The following is a 13,625-nucleotide window of genomic DNA, read 5'->3' on the forward strand; positions in this document are numbered from 1 at the left end:
AAGTGTGAAAGTGAATCAGTATGGAAAGACCTTGGTTACCAACAACCAGTCTTCTCAGCTTCCGCGTTTGGGCCACCAACTATGAAATTGTATTCTCTAAAAAAGTTAATCAGACTACAAGTATTATTTTCACAGTTGACTATTATATAGTCTTCTTGGCCTCAAAACAACAACTAACATTCAATTTCTTCACTTTGCCATTCTTATTCTCTCTCAAAAATCCATTCAGAAAAACCTCTTATTTTAATTTTCATTCACTTTCCTTTGCCTAATTTCTTCAAGCTTTCTTTCTCCTCTTCCTTTTAGATCTTCTCAAACGTACCATTTCACTATGGCTTTTTGGACAAACAAACGATCCTCCTCTTCTTCCATCACCCACCAATACAAATATGATGTGTTCTTGAGTTTCAGAGGGGAAGATACCCGCATGGATTTTACGAGCCATTTGAATGGCATTTTGAATTTGAAGGGTATTCACACCTTCATCGATGATGAACTCCCAAGGGGAGAAGAAATTTCTACTGAACTTCTTGAAGCTATTAGAAGTTCAAGGAGTTCCATAATTGTATTATCTAAGAACTATGCATCTTCTAGATGGTGCTTGGATGAACTTGTCGAAATTCTTGAGTGTAAGGAGAATGGACAAATGGTGCTACCGGTGTTTTATAAGGTGGATCCCTCGGAAGTACGTAACCAAAAGGGAAAATTTGGAGAAGCTTTAGCAAAACATGAAGTAAATAATATAAAGAAGGTGCAAAGATGGAGGGAAGCTCTAAACAAAGTTGGTAGCATATCTGGTTTGACCTACAAGGACGGGTATTTAATTACTATCCTTGCACTTTATTTATTTATTTATTTATTTTGTTGTTATAATTTTCAATTGTGTGTCTAGTCACTAAATTTTAATTAAATTAACACTAGTTACCACTAATTTTTTTCATTGATGGCTTTATTTTTATTTTTTGGGTCAAATTACGATAGTATTAATTTTTAATTGCTAATCTAGTTGCTACAAAGATCAATGACAGAAAAATAAGAATATACAATCAAGATAATCTTACCAATTAATTAGGACTTTCTTCTGCAATATTTGGAAAGTTTTCGAAAAAGTACTTAATAATTTTGTAAAAACATCAAAAGTAGGTCCCTTATAACTTGTTTCCTCACATATATAAATTTTATGTAATTTACTTTATTTTTTGAGGGTGTAATTTACTTTTATTAACAACTAGTGTTATGCATGTGTGATGCAATAATAAAAAAAATCATATTTAAACTAAAAAAAATACTTCAATAATATTGTTAAAAGTGAATTATAAATTAGATAATAAAAATTTACTTAAGTTACATGGTGAATACACACCATGTAAAACCAAGTTTAAGATAGATTATAAAATCATTTAAAATAAATAATGAAATGCGTTCTAAATTTCTTGAAATTTATAATTGACTTTTTATCATAATATTATTTTATATTTTTAAATATTTTGTACTACGGTTTTACTTAAAAGTAAACTATGTTAATAATTTTAATTTATTTATAATAAGCGAGAGGGTGGAATTATATTATGCTACATAGTGCAAACATGACTTGTATAATTAAAATTTTATTATTAAACCAAAAATTTGTGGTAGGCCATTAACATAATATAAAATAAATAATGAAATTTCTTCAAAATTTGAAAAACTCTTCGGAGTAGAATTTTATTTTTTGATAAGTTCGGAGTAGAATTTTAATTGGGTTACTTTTATTTTAAATTTTTTGAAACATTGACGATAGAGTTCAACTTAGAGCAACTATGAAATTGTTATAATTTACTTATAATACACCAAATGATCTAAAGAGAACAAAAGAAACAGAAAAATATAAACCAAATAAATAAAGAGGAGGACATCCACTTAGCACAACTACAATGTAGGATACAATTTTTATTAGTATATAGTAAATGGTATGATATAATTTGGACATAAATTATAATTTTTACTTTATTGCAAATTTTTTGGTGACAATAATTACTTGATTGATTATTTTATCATTTTAAAAATTTTATATAGTGTACTAAAGGTTTTATAATTTTACTAACAACATAAATTATACAATTTAATTTTTAATTTATAATTAACTTTTTTTTTTACGAAAATTAACCAAAACTTTTAAAGGCATAGGAACTTGGCTCAACGAGAGTATGTCACATGTTGTAACCACATCTTTTAGGGTTTCAACTTTTGTTATTTACGAGTCGTTGATTTGCACAATGCGCATAGAAACAACATTTTTGTAACATTTTTGTTATCAGATGAATTTTTTTTTATCGAGAACTTAAAAGGTAAAGCATAAAAATAACCATTTCCATATATTATTTACAATATAGTTAGCTATGTTAGAAATTTGACAAATTTTCTCAATATTCAAACTTTATCTCCCTAATATCAAATCCACGGAAAATGTATCTAAAAAATTTATAAGTTAGACAATAACAAAAAAAATGAAACAACTACTTTCAGGACCTAAAATACATCAAAACCTTGATTAAGGGAAAAAAAAGTCACCTCTGATACCTAAAATGTAGAAAACTTATCTCAAAATTTTATAAATAAAATAATGTAAATAGCATAAAAAAAAAAAATTCCAAAACCAAACCCTTGCAAAAACATGATTCAAAACCTAAAAGGACCAAACATATATATAAATTGTTTCTACCTTCCGTCAAAAAAAAAAAAAAGTGTACATATACAAACACTTTCAAGATCTAAAGTCCAAATAAAAAAAAATTAAAAAAATCATATCGACAGCCAAATTCCTCTTCAATTTTTCGCCACATGTCCATCTAAGTTTTTAATTTTTGTAACAAGTGAATTATTAGGTACAAAAACCGAAGAGTTTAAAACCAATTAAATTCAAAATTATATATATATAAAGCTAATACCATGTAATCTCTTCTAAAAATAATGTATAATTTGAACTGTATAATTGTGATTTTTTAAAACTGTACCCATATATATGCATGGGCTATACACTAGTTAATAATTAAAGCTAACAAAAGCTACAGTAATTGAGGCCATTTTTAAGTTATAAAAAAAAATTGTGGCCATTTTGAGTGTGTATGTATTGTAATTTGTAAGTATTTAAAGAATTTTATTCTCTCTACTTTTAGTTACCACCTTAGTCTCTTGTTTTAATCTTACCAAAAACCAAATATGGATCAAATAATATTAGTAGTAAATAAACATAAATTAATTTGAATATGATAGCTGGGTAACATTATATCGCTAAAACTTAACTTGGAAACTTTTCGGCCATAAGCATAACATTGCTAACATAAATGAGATGTGACAATCAAATCAACAATAACAAAGAATTTGCAAGCAAAACATAGAATGAATAGAGGGGAGAGATACAAAAGGGGCAATAAGAAATTTAAATGAAAATTTAAAACAATTGAGGAATGGTTGTAGGAAGAATAAGGTTAGAGTGGGATATAATGGAGGGAGAACTAGAGTTTACAATGAGAAGAGGAAAGGTTAAAAAATAATGTAATGCTAGAATTTAAGAGATAATGCAGGTAAATATTGATTAAAAAATTATAGAGATATAAGTTTTTTTTTTTTTTTGAGGGAATATAGAGATATAAGTTGAGAAGTCATATATTGCCAAAAGATATATGGTTTTATTATGATTGATAAGTTACAATGAGATTAGAGAATATGTAAAGTCATGGTGTACTATTGAATATATATATATATATATATATGTGTGTGTGTATAAAATGGTGGCGTGGCTGATGATGTAATTTTAACATGAGCATAGCAAAATTAAATTCTACGCTTTGAATTTTATATATTATTATTATATAGATATAGATATAGATTATATGATATTTTAGTTGTAGTGCACAGACGGAAGATCTTGAAGTTAGTCCTTGTTCATGTATTTCTATTTTCTATTCTAACTTATTACATACTTCTTTTGAAACTTATTACATACTTTTTTTGTTGTGTAAATGACAGTTGCAGTTGCAGTCAATTTGAATTTATTGAAGAAATTTGTAAAGAGATCTCAAGTGCTCAATTAAATCACATGAAATTATCTGTTGCAAAATATCTTGTTGGCATAGACACTCGTGTAAATGACGTCATAAATCGGTGTTTAGATATTAAATCAAATGATGTCCGCATTGTAGGGATCTTTGGCCTTCCCGGAGTGGGTAAGACAACAATTGCAAAAGTTATTTTTAACAAAATTCATTATTGTTTTGATGGAAGCAGCTTTCTAGATAATGTTAGTGAAAAATCAAGGACAAATGATGGCGTAATTGAATTACAAGAGACACTTTGTTATGATATCTTAGGGTATCAAAATTTGAAGGTGGGGAGTATATCTAAGGGAATCAATGTGACAATTGAAAGGCTTCATCGTAAAATGATTCTTATAGTTCTTGATAATGTTGAAGAATTGAATGAGATAAAATTTTTTCTTGAAAATTGTGATAGGTTTAATTCTGGAAGCAGAATCATTATAACCACAAGAGACAAACACTTGCTTGATACTCTTACAAAAAATAATCATGTAATGTACTACGAGGTGAAGGAGTTAAACAAACATGAAGCTCATAAACTCTTTTGTCACGAGGCCTTTGGAAGAAACAATTTCGAGGAAGATTATTCAGAACTGGTCAACCAATTTATAGATTATGCCAAAGGTCTTCCATTAGTTCTAAAAATAATTGGCGCAGATTTGTATGGAAGTACTAAACATGAATGGGAAAGTGCGCTAGACAAATACAAAAGAATTCCCAAGGGAAACATTCAAAAAATACTAAAAATAAGCTATGATGGATTGGAACAAACTCAACAGGAAATTTTTCTTGATATTGCTTATTTTCTTAAAGGATTTTGCACAGATGAAGTTGTAGATATACTAAGAAGCATCAATAACCATGATCCATATTATGATATTAAAAGACTTATTGATAAGTGTCTTATAATTGTTACTGAAGATAACAAATTATTGATGCATGACTTGATTCAACAAATGGGTTGGGAAATTGTTCGACAAGAATCACCAGAAGTGATCGAGAAGCGTAGTAGGCTATTGTGTTATGAGGATGCTCCTGAAATACTAATTGAAAATAAGGTATGAGTTGTTTTGATTTACTTTTTTCTATTTATTCACAAGGGGATTTAGTCATTTTTATTCCTTTTATTTTTTTTTAATATTTAAGAAAATATAATTTTATTAGCGTGGCTTTTGTTTGAAGTTTAACAAATTTTTTTTTTTTTTGGTGAATTATTTTTACATTGTGGTTTACTTAATGTTGTGTTCAATTAGGGGTCAAATGAAATTCGAGGCATAACGGTGTGCTTGCCTAAACGAAAAAACATGAAGTTGAATCTTGAAAAGATGAGGAATCTCAAATATTTGAAAGTTCGCAATGTAATTTGTGAAGACCTTGAATCTCTTCCCAATGGGTTGAGGTTACTTGATTGGAATGAATTTCCTTTATCTTCCTTGCCATCAGCCTTTGAGCCTAAAAACCTCGTTGTACTCAATATGCAACAAAGCCTCATAAAATTGGACGAGCATTTCGAGGTATGATCATTAGCATTTATAAATTCTTATTAGGATTTTGTTAATGAGTGCTCTTAGGGAACAAGTTAAGGTGCATTTTTTTTTTTTTTTTGTGGTTAAAACTAAACCATGCATTTAATACGAAATTAAATAATATTTCTAAACATTTTCAATGAACAAAATCAATTTGGCACTTAAAAAAAAAAAGTAATGTTACATGCACTGCAAGTTTTACTATATTAAGTGTACAAATTGATGTGTTACCAAGTATAAAGAGATAATTCAAATATTTATTTATGAGTTAGTTGAAGCCCAACATTTATGTTCATTATTACATTAGTTTGTAAATTTTATTTTGTAATACTTGTAGTATTTTTAGCATTTTTTAAAAAAATGTTTACAATAATTTGTAATTGAACATGTAGTATTTCTTAATCTATCCTCTTAGGGTATCATATTAATTTTTTTTTTCTTTTTACTAATAAATTTCAAAAAAATATTTCTTCTTTCTACAGAGGTGCCGATTCAAAACATTGATATATATGGATTTGTCGTATTGTAAAAATATTACAAAGGTGCCCGACTTATCCATGATTGCCCCAAACATAAAGGAATTGGACATTGAAGCATGCACAAATTTAGTTGAGGTTCATCAGTCCGTTGGACTTCTTGAAGAGCTTAAAATCTGGAATCTCGCCGGATGCCAAAATCTTAGAATTATACCAAGAAACCTCAAGTTGAAATCTCTTAAAAAGATTTATTTCTACGGTTGTGAAAGTCTTGAGCAAGGAACGGAAGCGTTGTTTTCATCAATAGGATATCTCGAACAAAATTTTTAAATAACTATAAAATGTAAACAATATTATTAGTTGGGCAACGTTTCAAACTAATTTGGTTTCTAACAAATCGAGTTTATTGAACTCGATTTTGGGCATATAAATCGAGTACAATGTACTCGATTTCTCCGTCGCGGCACCGGCTGATGTGGACAAAATGTCCACGTAGATTTAAAAATCGAGTCTATTAAACTCGTTTTAAGAACTCGAGTCTAACAGACTCGTTTTAAGAACTCGAGTCTAACAGACTCGAGTTGTGTTCAGTGTCCCATTTCTCTCCAACACTCAGTCTCGCTCTCACTCTCACCAAAACACTCTCAAACACCTCACACACTCAGTCTCTCGCTCTCACTCTCAAAGCCACAGATCACACTCATCTCTCACTCTCAAAATCACAAAAATTCAAACACTCACTCTCTCTCTCATAGTCTCTCACTCTCAAACACCCAAACGCTCAACTCATCGGTGGCTCTCCCTCTCTCTGTCATTCTCCTCTCAACTCATCGGCGGCTCGGGCTCATCGGTGGCTGGTTCTGTCGTCGGTGGCTCCTCTCAACTCATCGGTGGCTTGCTCTGTCGTCGGTGGCCCCTCTCCTCGTCGGACTGTGACCATCTCTCTAACCCACCGTCTCTCTCTCACTCTCAGGTAATTGATTCTTAAATTCCTTGCTTTAAGAGGTTTCTGTTTCTTCTTTTCCTTGATTTAAGACTGATTATGTACAACTAAGCAGTGAAACATGCGCAATTGTATATAACAATTATTTAAATTAATTAAACATTTATAAAATTATAACGAATATATAGCTATCCTAGCAATTATTTCAGAGAGAGAGAAAGAGAAAACAAAAAAAGGAACATTTGTATTGAACATTTGTATCTTATAAAATTTTGGTGGAAGTACTGTTAATAGGTTTATGATTATTAATGATAAACTATTGTTTGATATTGGAAATTGTCCTTCCATTCCTAGCCGCAGCTTTGACAAACTTAGTCAGGTGACTTTGTTGTTATCTTTTATTATTATTATTATTATTATTTATTTATTTTTATTTTTTTAATTTACATATTTTTTAAATCCAGACCATGTAACTTTGATTTTCTGTTTTTATGTTATCCATATGTCATCATTATATGTAATATAGACTAATATTGTCATGCTCATACATAATGATGTGATCAGAAGGGAGTTAGTTGACACTATTTAGTTGTGCTCCATCTGGTTTGTTGATCAACTTCCAGTGCACTTGAAAGTGATTCAAACTAATTCCACTTCTCTGGCTCTCACTACCAATAATTAGGCTTCACCTTTTGGACTTATATTTGTTCCCTTGATTGATAAAGCCAAGTCTAAGCTATAATCAATCATACCTTTGCAGTTTGTCGAGTGACCTATATTAACACCCCCCCTCCCTGTCCCACCCCATTCCTTTTTCTCCTCTTACCTCTCTGCCTATGGATAGAAAGGATTTTGCACTGATCATTGTGCTGTATACAATTTCAAGGTGGCCCAAAACAGGAACAAACTAGGGAAGCTCTAAAGATGCATCAAACACAGAGCCCTGAAATATGCTTCTTTTAGGCCAAAAAAAGTCCATTATTGATATATAAAGATGATCAACAACAGTTAAGATATCTAAAAAATCTATTTAGACCCTTATGTGATTAATACAGTGGAATTATGTATTTATTGTTCAATTGCAGATTAAGTAATCCACAAGGTAATATAGTTTCACCGCAGATATCAATACCAAATCTATAAGCAATAAATATGAAAGCAAATAAAAGCATGACACAAGATTTGGTAACGCAGTGGAAAACCAAATAAGAACCTCTTTGATGGAAAAACAACTTTGGGAACCCAATTCCGTAGAAAATTCACTAAGAAAAAATGGTTACAATAGTCTACTTAGAAAACCTTTCTATTGCTAGAGTCTCTATTGCCACCTCCGCAAATGCCTTGCTTGCTTTTCTAGCCTAGAACCTTTGGAATCTTCCTCAACAAATCTCCTCCACAAACTCCTCGTCTGCACAAACTAGAACCCCTGCCTCTCCAAAGAACCTCATTGAAATTTTTTATGCAGTGAACCTTATTGGGAAAAGAACCAAGTGGTTTCAATCTCTCAAGCACTCTTTGGCTCACTAGATGAGTGAGTAAACGACTAAGGTTTTTGTATTTTGACTTAATTGAAAAGAGGCACAAAGTAGTCTCTCAATAACACAGAGTATGGCTGCCTCTACTCACTGCAAGAAGCGTGCAAATGTAGCTTTATATAGGTGCAAATTTAAGGTTTAAAGAGATGGCACAAAACTAGGTCAAAAGTCAAAACAGAACCAGGGAAAGGAACTTGGGCATTTTTGCTTGAGTTACACTAAAATCCTAGCAATGTCTTATCAATGGCTCTATTTAGCAGTATTATGGATTTTCTAGCCAACATCCTAGTTGGTGCAATTCATTTGTCTCTCATAGATTCAAATAAATTTGTTCTGGTAACTTATAGTATATGTATGTATGTCTTCATTTTTCTCATTTTGACAGTTGGCTTTATTTTCAGTGGTGGACAATAAGTTTGTAAGGGACTCTGTGCAGTTCTCAAACGAATCTACAACATTTGGGCAGGCTTTACCCGCACCACATATGCCGATCCATTTATTGTCAGATTGCACGGCGTGAGAGTCAGAGGAGAGCTGCGGCAGCTGAGGCAGAGACTTGAGATTGCAAAGGTAAGAATGGTTTGATGTGGTTGAGTTTGTTGATGGACAACCTGTAATGGAGTTGGGTTTATTTTAATTTTGTTGAAGAACAACCTGTAATGGAGTTGGGTTTATTTTAATTTTCTTGACTAACAATATCTGCAATGGGGTTAGGTCTTACTTTTTCCCCTCATACTCTTTTCTCTTACAAGCTGTAATAACTATTCCAAAACCTAGTTTTATAGACAAGTATTTTACTAGGAAGAGAGTGAGAGAAGAATTAGCCTATATTAGGCATAGAGTGCTGTATACAGTGCACTGGGAAACTAGCTGCACTAGCAGCTATATCGAACACCTGAGTTATCACTACTCTAGATACAAACCAAAATTGAGTGATCATGACCTGCTGGTGAAAGTTGTGGTGATGAAGGCTTGGTCTTGCCAAGTAGGCCTTCTAAGTTTTGCTGCACTTGTCTACCAGATTTTTATCAGTGCTTATGATGACTGCTCTATGAAGATTCAGCTCGATCCTCCTCTGAATAACAGTATACCTTCCATGTTCCTTGCTTCAAATACATAACCACACCTTCTAGTCCTCCTATTTTTGTAAGCTGCCACCTTGATAAGAATTTGCCAGTCTTGGTTGAAAACAGGTGTCGTAGGCTTGGATTTTTTACTTTCCTTGTGAGTCTAAATCTGGTGGAAAGCCTCTCTGTACCTGCAAATAAGATAAGAGTGAGTAATGCACCAATTAGAAAGGATAACTTGGTTCAATTTGAGGGAATGAAAATAGGTAGAGGAAGCCCTAAAATAACATCAATAGATGTAATAAAAATTACATGTTAATTAGGGAAGTAATAGAGAGTATGACTTCTAATAGAATAGAATGATGGAAAATTTTACATGTGACCGGCCCTAAGTAGTCTATTGCGGATACATAGGCAACCCTAAAAAATTTTAGACTAAGGCTTGATTGTTGTTATAATTGTGTTAAGGTAGGGCAAGTTTTAGACCCTTCTTCAAATGGTGTTGCAACCAAATATTTTTGATTGTTCTTATGGTCTTCAATTGATAACTGCTCCTTTATAACTTCATCTTGCATGAGACTTATGTTTCTTGTAGACTTACTACTGCCTAGTGTTTTTGACCTTGTTCCTATAATTACTATTTCTTGTGTTGTAGGCTGTTAAATGGTTGATACGCTCCTCTGTAGAATTCAGTGACCCCTACTGCAATGTTTTTGTGGTTCTTTAGAATTAAGTCTCCATCTCGAATGACCATCTCATGTATATGTTGCAGTTTTCTTTCTTTATAACTTGTCCTTCCTCTACAGGAAGTCAAAACTTACCAAGCATCTCTGTAGTGCCTGCTTTAATTTTGTTGTGTGATTTTTCTTATTTGGCACAACATGCATTAGCACTTGGTGGAAATCATTTGATGTTTCTTTATAAATGAGATATTAGCCTTGCATAGTTCAAGGGACAAAAGTTATCTATTGGACTGTGAATTTGCATTTTTTTTTTTCATTTATCTACTGTTGAGAATATAAATTAGGAAATTTTTTCAATGAAAAAAGTTGACTATAATGAATTAGAAATGACACAACTGTAATTTATGATCAGCCATTTTTGGTCCTTTTTGATTTCAAATCTTGAGTAGTTGAAGATTAGGGGTGTCCAATTAAATAGTGTATTGACATGTGGTACTTAATAAAGGTAATGACATGCCATAGTATAAATATAGTGACAAACATGCATGAGGTAGGTGTTGCCAGGTCGGGGGAGGTGGACCTGTAGGTTTTGCTAGATACACATTTATTCTTTGAGCCGTAGGGCTATGTGGTGGTGAGTGGTTACTTATTTAAAGGTGTATCTGTCAACATTGAGAAAGCTATGACTCAAAGAGAGGTAATAATCACAGTGATCAAGCCAAAGACACTTGGCATCACTATGCTATGGTGGATACATGACACTTGAGTGAGGTGGAAGCTAAATATTTCTAAAGTTAGCATTTGGATTTAACCTGTCTATATGACCTTGAAGGCTATTGGGGGACAGGTTTGAGGCAATTTATCATGAGAAAGTCAATCTGACATTCTGCCTACAAGGCTTCATTGCCTACATATTTTAGTAAATTTTTTTTTGTGTATGGTTAGGTGGAGGTGAGGCCGTAGTTTTTAAGACCCGTTGGGTATAGGACAAAATTTGGCTACAAACTTAGTTGTAACTTAAGGCTACAACTTCCTTTGAAAAAAATTAACATTGCTACATATTTGAAAATCTAACCGTTAGACTACATATTCTTTACACTCTTAACACACATGTCAAATTTTGTAACAATTGGATGTTATTTATTTTATGAAGCATAAACTTATTTTTTATGCATAATTTTAGACTAAAAAAACTTGCAATTTAAATAATAGATCGATGATATAGTTATTGATCTTTGATCTTTTGAAAATTTTGCAAGCATGGGTGATATAAGTAGATAATGTAATCCAATGGTGGAGTGGTCAAAATTTACATCCAATAAAAAGATAGTTAGTGAAGTTGTAGCCTTAGGCTACAACCAAGTTTGTAGCAAAACTTTGTCCTTGAGTGCATGCGTAAACATCGATGAAAAAAAAAGTATATTGTGTTATGCATCATAATTAATGCCTTTCTTTAGCTAATTTGTCTTAGCTCTTTAGTGTCTTAGGCTCTTGTAGTTTAATCCTTTATTTTTAGATTTAATCATATTTCTTACTTAATCTTGTTGTGAAGATTGAAAGCAAATTAAAAGTGCTTATATTACATTGAGATTCTTGCCAATTTATCTTGAACATGGGCTTATATTACTCTTGATTCCCTAAAATTTGTGTAGTATGGCTGCCGTTGCTGAGGTGGTTAATGAGTTCGGTCCTGGTCCCAGGGTTCCTTCGGTGTTAAGGTTTCTAACAGAACATCGATCGTCTGCTGTTTGGGAAGGCAAGGTAAAATTAAAATCGACGACCTGCTGAATTTCTATATTCTTTTCTTATCCTTTTACATTATGTTGATTTCTTTTTTTTTCATTTCTAAAATCCTTAGTTTGTCAATGACATCAGTAGCTATGAATGCATAGTCATGCCCATTAGTTGGATTGAGTTAGATTGCTTATGCTCTTGCAAAATGGTCGCTTAATAATTATCTACCTCTATCATTTTCGTTTTAGGCTATAATCCTGATTTTGTTGATGTAATTCTTCTTGAGCATAACCTTAATCTTGATATATAGCTTTTGTATTTTTGGTTTTTGTATAAAAAAAAAGGAGACTACAAACGCTTCGTTAAATAAGTTGGCATATTGCATCTCATCACCATGGTTCTATCATGTGCAGGATCCGGGGGTATTGAAATGTCGTGGTCGTAATGAGGAGTTTCGAAAACGAAGCCCGATGGTGGATGATCGCGTCCTCGACATTGTCAAGAGAATTGGATTAGAGGGGCTGTATAGGACCCCATTTAGAGAGCTTGACCATAATTTGATAACGGCCTTTGTTGAGCGATGGCGGCCTGAAACCCACACCTTCCACCTTCCACATGGTGAGATGACGATCACATTACAAGACGTGGAGGTTCTGTTGGGGATTCCAATCGATGGCGAGGCAATTGTTGGAACTTGTGCCTTGAAGTGGGCTGTTGAATGTCAAGAAATGCTTGGAATTGTTACTAATTCTGTGGTGCTTAAAGGACAGAGGATCCAAATCAAGAAGCTACTTGAAAAAATTGACCAAGGGTTGCCCGATGGTGCAGAAGAGGTTGTTGTGCATCAGTATGCACGGTGTTATATTCTAGCACTCCTAGGGGACACAATTTTCGCTGACAAGTCTGGCGATAGGGTGCATACGATGTGGTTGCAGATGTTGAGGGACCTTCACAATCCACCTCGGTATAGTTGGGGGAGCGCTTGCCTTGCATGGTTGTACAGAAAGTTATGCAGGGCAACCGACAAAAACGCTAGTCAGATTGGTGGGGCCTTAATACTCGTTCAATATTGGGCATGGTCCAGATTCCCTTTTTTGTGCCCAAGGATGGACCTCCCACCAGATGGTGCATATGGCCTACCATTACCATCTTCGCCATTGTCTATTAAGTAAGTCTCTTCCTTGACCGATTCTCTCTATTTTTTTTGGACCCATCATTTTAAACGAGTGCATTCAGTGATAAAAGAAAATAATAATTGTGCCGATACAACCCAGTATTAAGTTCAAATACACAATAAGGAGAACCACAATTTACATCTAGAATGACATTCCAAAATTGAGTATCTGCATACCTGAGAAAAATTGAAATATTGTCGTTAGGTACCAACAATCAAAACAACGGTACTAATCTATGTAACTTGGATAATTGATACAATCATGAAATTTTATATAAAAGCATCACTTACCTAGGTTGGGTCAGTATTGCTTGTCGAAGCCCCACGAGAAAGCGGACATTTTCTACGGTTATGCCCATGTTGATGACACAGTCCACAGCTCTGCTTTTGTTGAATCTCCCTCAAGTCAGA

The 13,625-nt window shown here is 32.9% G+C and overlaps 2 protein-coding genes across 2 annotated transcripts in view; both read left to right on the top strand.

The window, feature by feature from the left end:
* The first annotated feature begins 150 nt into the window (after window positions 1-150).
* LOC142633049 (disease resistance protein RML1A-like) overlaps window positions 151-13,625 on the top strand; it is a 44,843-nt gene continuing 31,368 nt past the window's right edge. The window contains exons 1-3 of the mRNA XM_075807330.1: window positions 151-816; window positions 4,009-5,134; window positions 5,330-5,590. Coding sequence (XP_075663445.1) covers window positions 332-816; window positions 4,009-5,134; window positions 5,330-5,590 — 1,872 coding nt within the window. The 5' untranslated portion in view covers window positions 151-331. The remainder of the gene's footprint in view (window positions 817-4,008; window positions 5,135-5,329; window positions 5,591-13,625) is intronic.
* On the top strand, window positions 8,205-13,212 carry LOC142631360 (serine/threonine-protein phosphatase 7 long form homolog). Its single transcript, XM_075805500.1, has 3 exons — window positions 8,205-8,908; window positions 8,993-9,126; window positions 12,454-13,212. Exons 1-3 carry the CDS (start codon window positions 8,800-8,802, stop codon window positions 13,210-13,212), a joined length of 1,002 nt encoding a protein of 333 aa, XP_075661615.1. The 5' UTR covers window positions 8,205-8,799.

Source organism: Castanea sativa, chromosome 4 (assembly GCF_040712315.1).
Source record: "Castanea sativa cultivar Marrone di Chiusa Pesio chromosome 4, ASM4071231v1".
NCBI classification, from domain to species: domain Eukaryota; kingdom Viridiplantae; phylum Streptophyta; class Magnoliopsida; order Fagales; family Fagaceae; genus Castanea; species Castanea sativa.

Coding starts and splice junctions, on each gene's coding strand:
- LOC142631360 (XM_075805500.1), top strand. CDS start 8,800: ATGGCTCTATTTAGCAGTATTATGGATTTTCTAGCCAACATCCTAGTT. Junction 8,909..8,992: donor TCTGGTAACTTATAGTATAT/GTATGTATGTCT, acceptor GACTCTGTGCAG/TTCTCAAACGAATCTACAAC. Junction 9,127..12,453: donor AGAGACTTGAGATTGCAAAG/GTAAGAATGGTT, acceptor TATCATGTGCAG/GATCCGGGGGTATTGAAATG.